The sequence below is a fragment of the Limulus polyphemus genome, unplaced genomic scaffold (genome assembly GCF_000517525.1).
Source record: "Limulus polyphemus unplaced genomic scaffold, Limulus_polyphemus-2.1.2 Scaffold30, whole genome shotgun sequence".
Classification (NCBI taxonomy): domain Eukaryota; kingdom Metazoa; phylum Arthropoda; class Merostomata; order Xiphosura; family Limulidae; genus Limulus; species Limulus polyphemus.
Genome location: NW_013665640.1, coordinates 748508 through 755510, shown reverse-complemented (window position 1 = coordinate 755510; position 7003 = coordinate 748508). Strand labels below are relative to the sequence as shown.

The following is a 7003-nucleotide window of genomic DNA, read 5'->3' as shown; positions in this document are numbered from 1 at the left end:
TCTAAAAGGAACTCACAAATAAACTGATTTTAAAAATGCAACTAGTTTTGGCAATACGTCTACATTAGCTGTCAGTTAGTTAAATACACCTTTCACTATTCAAAAAAAGATTCTTTAAAACACGTTCAAGAATTATTAAAAGACATTTGACAGACAATAATAATTTCATAAAAAATAAGATAAAAAAATGTAAGATCTCCCTCGATGAAGTGTTTATTACTTATTTAAAAAACTTTTTAAAGATAAAATTAATTGCAAAACCTTTCTTGTGAATAATATATTTATACATTTATGTTTACAAATTAAATACTTAGAAGTATTTAAAATTCTATTTAGAAAGAAAATTTCAAGTTTATGTCAAAATTCATACTTTAGGGTTTGTAAACAAAATGCCCGTTATAAAATTTTTCTTTACAGTTGTTACTTGTACAGGTCACACCACCCGCAATTTAACAAATTTTGGACATCATCAATACAAAATATATTTTTCTTATGAGAATTCTAGTATCTAAACAATTAAAAAGTCCAATTCTGTAACAGGTCTATGTTATAGAGGCTACAAATGTCCTAAAAAATACAAATTTAGGTGAAAAATTTCTAAAACAGGTTTTCCAACAGGTCTCTGAGGAAAAGCAGGAAATTTAGTAGGGTAAAGTTTTCAGAGAGTAAAATCTTTGGTAGGAAAAATTAGAGAGAATTTTGATTTCATAGGGGACTTACCAGAATATTTTTACACAGTTGCCTACTAATTCACAGCCAGTAAAACCTTTAAAACATACATACATAATCTGCCTTGTAGAACAGTTTGCTGGTAAGAACTAAGCATCACCACAGTCAGTTCTTTATGTTTATCTCCCTGTTCATGTTTCAAGAGTTTCTGTCTTTTGACAAATATTACAGAAACAGTGAAACTAGCCATTTGGCAATGGCTGACACCAACATGATAGTTCATGACCATTACTCTCTAAATAGATTAACCACTGATGCCGGAATCATGTTTTCCATGCAGCATTTTAGTGTGTTTTTTTTTCCTCATTACCCTGAAAATATAAAACTTGTTAAAGAAGCTTTCTAAAGCACCACAGCCATGGACGTATGTAAGATTAGCATAAAATTTGGCTATTAAAATTAAAAGAGCCTAGCCATTTCAGGACATGACTGACAGAGAAATGAACACCTTCCTACATGAAAATCAAATAACATGCAGCTAAAGCTTATGCAAACAATAACAAAGGCAAGAAATTCAAAAGCTGGTGCACCATGCTTCAACTAGAAAACCCAAAATATATTCAGGTAAGGGAACATTTAATCATCCCTTCATTACTCTTCATTAGGATGGAGGATATTTGCACTTTAAAGTAACTTACCAGAGAAAACAATTTGCTCATCTTGAAAGAGAAAGTTTGTGCCTCTGATTCCAACAAGCGATAACTTGTGCAAACCACCAGGTTCTGAAACATTACGCTATCTTAAGTTAATAATAGAAGACGTTGGACTATACTCGCAATAGGACAGTATGTGTTTTTGCTAAAAGTTTTGTATTTCACATTGGGCTAAGCCAAAAAGTGTAGTTAAAAAAGTAGGAAAAAATAATAATTTCACCTAAAAATAATGGAAAGGTAAAGAACCTCAAAATATTAGTGAAGAAAGTAGGAAATTTTGGGAGGCCTGGTAAAGCCTTAGACAAATTTTTAGGATATCTGGAATATGTCAAGGTGCAAAAATTTACTATTGCAATATTCAATTGAAATTCATACTGTTGTATTAGTTTAGAAATGATTGGTTATTGGCTGAGGAGGCTTTAACAACTTTGTTGTAAACTTCAGCTGTGTTTACTTCAGAAAACAATGAATCATCCTTTACAGAAATTCATAGAGCAATCAAACAAAATTATACGACTTATAATTTTTTTTGATACAATATGATAGTGTAAGAATGTCTGGTTGTTTTTATCAATTTCTGAAAAACAAAACTGGAATGGGGGTGTCTGGACCCCTCCCCTAGATTCGTGCTTGCTTATGCAACATTAAATAATAAAGTTATACAATTTTGAATTAGAAACATAATACAATGTACAACAACAGTAAATTTACACTTTATTTAACACTTAAGTGGCCAAAGAGTTGGCAGTGAGTGCTGCATTTTAAATTAAGCAACAGTGGCAGATGGCCTTAGTAGCTTTGCCATAAGAAAACATGGTAAAAAAAGTTTGGTAGCAATGAGAATCAAACCCAAGACCCTCAATAAATGTTGGTACTTTCCTGATTATGATTTTTCTGAAAGGAAGATTAAAGTCTCTATTCTACTTTCTTTAATAAAATCATGTAACTTCCTAAGATGGTGGATCAACCTTAAAGTTTCTATAATTAAATTACTTTCCTGGTTAAACAACTATACTATATTTTCTGTTGTCCCACTAAGAATATACATTTAATAAAAAGTTGTTCCCTATATCTTAACAACATTTACAATTATTAGATATATTACAAATTATCATGGGCAGTTTTTATATTTTTAACATATTAATGTTTATGTGTATTAAAAAAGTAAAATGACATAGCACAAATTATTGTACAAACCCATTATTATTTAGAATATAAAACATACAACATGTATGTTTCCATATGTTCATTAGTATGTAGTTATCAAATAACATACAAGTATACACAAGCTGTCATAAAATTGAATTGGCTACTCTACTGATGCAGTTTTTACACATTTGAAGTGACATTTAAAATCACATCAGTTTTACCAAAAAGAACTAGTCTAGCCATGTCACCAAATGTCTTATCATATGCCTTTATGTTTTTTTCATCAAACTTTTCTAATGGGTCACTGGGAACTAAATAAGATTTATGCCTAATAAGAAGATGAATTGCATGAAAATTCTGCCAGTCAGAACGATGAACACCATATAAGAAGTGAGCAAGATCATGTACACCAAAATCATAAGGCACTCTATGCACTAAGTCTGGTTGTCTCATTAGTATCATCTGTGTTGGAAGCTCACCAGCATTGTAGTACCATCTTTCGGGCTTGTAGTATTTGTAGGAATGATACCAAAGTTTTAAAAAACGAGCATTTTTGTGAGCTATAATCACTTGTGTTCCCAAATTCTGTTCTGGTGGCCATCCAATTGCCATTTCAAATTTTCGGAATGGATCCAGGGATTTTACAACATAAGCATCACTGTCCAAGAATATGCCTCCTTCAGACATCAGTATTCGTAGTCGAGCAATATCTGAGGCATGGTAAACAGAACTCAACTTCTGACCAAAAATGTAAATAGGCTTCTGAATAAATTTAATTTCCAAACCTGGTAAGTCTTTTACCATTTCCCAATATTTACCACTTAGAGTTTGACAGTCACAGTGTATTAAAATTTTTTCTGGATGTTGATGAAGGAAAGCGGCTTTTATACTGATCATATCAACAAATTCTAACTCATGATTTTCTAATTTCACAAAGTGAACCACATTAGGTACTATGTAGTTATTAAAACCTGTCACATTGTCAGCACCACTGAAATCCACTATCTCACCAGCTAGAAAATTTCTAAAGGACGCTGAGTGGATAAAACCTGATGACCATACTGCCACAAGCAATAAGCAAATTAAAATCAGCAATAAAGTGCAATTTCGAAATGTGCATAATCGTCTGTAAGTAGGCATTGGTAGACTGTTAGCAAAATAAATAATAACGTACAATAATTTGAAATATCTTACTGATGGGAACTCAAGACATACAAATCCAGTGACGATTACACTAAAGGTATATAAAAGTTTCTGAAATGACACAGAATAACCACCACAAACACACTTATAACCATTCTGGTACACTAACTAAATCAGGATTTCTTTGAAGAGGCTATAAACATATCTTCATCACTGATAACTTCCTGTAACAAAAACGTTAAATACATAAATTACAATGAATATCACCATTTTTTTATTGAATAATTAAAACATTATCACAATACAGTATTATTATATTTAATACAATGCAAAGTTAGAAATGATTTCTAACTTAGAATAAACACATATCAATTTGAAATACAGGATGATGCAAAACTTAATTTCTCTAAGTTCTGCTCTTAAAGCAGTTTGAAATGTTAATTACTGATATCGCAACATAATGTTACAAATGGATAACTTCCACATTCTTATAAGATTAATGAAATCCTATCTCAATATTTAAAAAAAATAGATAGTAAAATACAAAATTTCATTCTTGTTATTGTTTTTTCTATATTCATTACTAAAGGATACATACATTTTTATAGCCTACTAAGTTCTTTATGGTATAACAACAAAATTGTTACAATTAAGAAAACTTGAGGGAGGGGAGATTTTTACTGCACAAATTATGCAAATCAAAAACAACAAAAAACGACAAAAGTTTAATGTAAAAATCTTATTACCATATACAGAAAATGGTATCTGACATTAAAATTTCTAAACAAAATCAACAGTATAGTTTCAGTAGACTCATGCATTTGGAAAATGAGAATTCAAATGCAAGGCTGCAGAAATGTTGAGAACAGATTAAAAATTTTATCTGATAGATAGACTTACCTCAAAAACTAAAATTGAATAAAAAAAAATTCTGAATTTCAATATATGACAGGCCTTACCAAAGTGTTAACTACCAGTAACTAAGATGATCATCTCCAATTTTACAAAAAACATCATGACTGTTTAAATGTCTACCACTGCAAATAGGCTTTAAAAAAAGTTTACGGTAACAATGCAAGGAAAATCAGGGTAATTAGCTATGATATTTATTTATATTAATCATTATTATACTGCTCTGTACACCATTATTTTAAAATAGATAGTTTTTAGTGCATTCTATCAAATCAGTACTTAAGTTACTTTAGTTCCATATATGTTATTTTAACAAATGTTTTCCCCCTTCTTAGTTACTTCACATGGGGGGCTTTAGGTTGTAAGTTCATTTTTCTAATACACAATTGCTCAAATGGACTTTCAACTAGAATACAGGGGAGGTAACAATTGTAGTTAATTTACATGCACCATACCAAATTCTCTTCTTAATGATGTTTAACAATTCTTTAAAGAATTAAAACTTTCTGAATTGCTTATACAGCTATATAGATTTAATATGTTAATATCACCTGCAAGATAAATCAAATTTTTCAAACAAACTTTCCATAGTCCAAAGGCAACAAATTTTAGAAACTGTAGTAAGCAAGCATATCATGTATTTTCTGCCTTTTCATTTTACTGTGAAATTTCACAAAGTGTTTTGTTTAATCTGAACCCATGCAATTTTTGCATAAACATAAGGTCCAGAAAAATAGTTAACTTTGTTTCTTTATTGTTCTCTATAAATAATACCTGATCTTCCTGTGGAGATATTGCTGTTATGCTGCACATTATGGGACAACATCAATTACAGCAGTGTCCCTCCCTGGTAGAATAGACAATATCTAGAGGTTACAATCTCTTTTATGTTGAATGAAAATGACTAGTCACAAGTAGAGCTAGTCGCTATTGGTAAATCTCAAATTTTCAACAATTCAACATGGTATCTATGTGGTTTGACCAATGGATAGATATATTGAGGGATGAAAAACTGTTGACCAATCCACAGTCCAAAGTAAGTAAACATACTTGTTTTTGTGTTTCAATATGAATAAAAGATTGTTCATTTTGCATTAAACTTCATGTCTAATCTATCTGTTAGCTAAAAATTCAGTTTAGACAACTTTAAGATTCATCCTCCAGTTATAAAGCAAACCTACTAAACACTCTGCAGAAATTAATTAACCTGAGCATACTATACCAATTAATACTATCCCAAAATGAAATAACCCCCAATTTTCAAAACTATCCATAAATATCACAGTTGCACTTTTTGACAAAATAAAGCAATAATTATAAGCACTTGCAAAGAAACTACATGGATACTTACAAGAACTTTGAAATGAACAAGAGAGCACTTCCTAAAAAATCATCATAACACAGGAAAGCTTGGGTACATGAGGGGTACATTAAGTTATTTCTCTGATTAGCTAGCAATGGCATCAAGTGAGAGACATGCTGCCAAACATAAGTGCTACTAATATAGTAGTAGTGTGTAGATTGTGCATGTTTCAAATACATTAAACAATTTGATAGACTTGTAACACACTTATTAAATGTTTAAGCAAAAAAGTCAGTAAGTGGAAAAAGAGGCTCCAGAACCAGGATTCTAGCCCAGAAGTACAGGCCATCCCCATTTCATTGTTAGCCAGAGGTCCCACTCCTGAAGTTTCTTTCCAATTATTGGATTTTTCACTTAAACATTTATTACAAATATAACAATATAATATTATTATTATTATTATTTCATTGTTATAGACAGATTGATACTTTGAAAAATTATTATTAAAATAATTATACCTGTATAGCTCATGTCAATAAATATTAGTTCCCATCAAAATTAGATTTCATGATCAGGCTCATTAAAACAAACTTCATCATGGAAATAACAGGGGGTGAAAAATGATACTGACTGATAAATATATAAACATCTGGATACATTCTCTGAAACATTAAAAAAAAAAAGTTGTAACCCTTTTAGGGTCAGGGCCTTTTTCCAGGGTCAGTGAAGTTATGACAAAATAGTTTTTCCCTAGGCCTCGTCAGAGCTATATTACAATTACAGCATATTTACACACAATTGATCAAAGTGTTTTTATAATATTATCCTATACCATAATCTTTACAGAAATCAGTTAGCCCAAGCATACAATACCAGTTTAATATCATCCCAAATTCCGAAGTATAAGTTTATTGATTGAGTTATTGTTTACTGAAAATCAATTAATACATTTACATTAAATGCTTAAAAGGCTGGCATCAGTGGCATGCAGAGGTTCTATGATGCCTGAGGCCTTGTACCTAAAACCTTGGGGAAGGGCGGAAAGGGTTCTACTATTCGATTCGACTCTTTGCGTTGGATGCCGTACCGATATGGATGCCTGGGGCCCCGGAAC

At 31.1% G+C, this 7003-nt stretch overlaps 1 protein-coding gene across 3 annotated transcripts in view; it reads right to left on the bottom strand.

The window, feature by feature from the left end:
* Window positions 1-291: 291 nt before the first annotated feature.
* The window catches only part of LOC106459864, a 13517-nt gene continuing 6805 nt past the window's right edge, over window positions 292-7003 (bottom strand). Inside the window, exons 2-3 of one of the 3 annotated variants that reach the window (XM_022386617.1) lie at window positions 5361-5433; window positions 292-3898 (exon numbers count right to left, since the gene is read on the bottom strand). In XM_022386617.1, coding sequence (XP_022242325.1) covers window positions 2712-3671 — 960 coding nt within the window. In that variant the 5' untranslated portion in view covers window positions 3672-3898; window positions 5361-5433 and the 3' untranslated portion in view covers window positions 292-2711. Of the gene's footprint in view, window positions 3899-5360; window positions 6266-7003 lie in introns of those variants that run through there. The other 2 variants (XM_022386612.1, XM_013919539.2) reach the window with 2 other exon arrangements.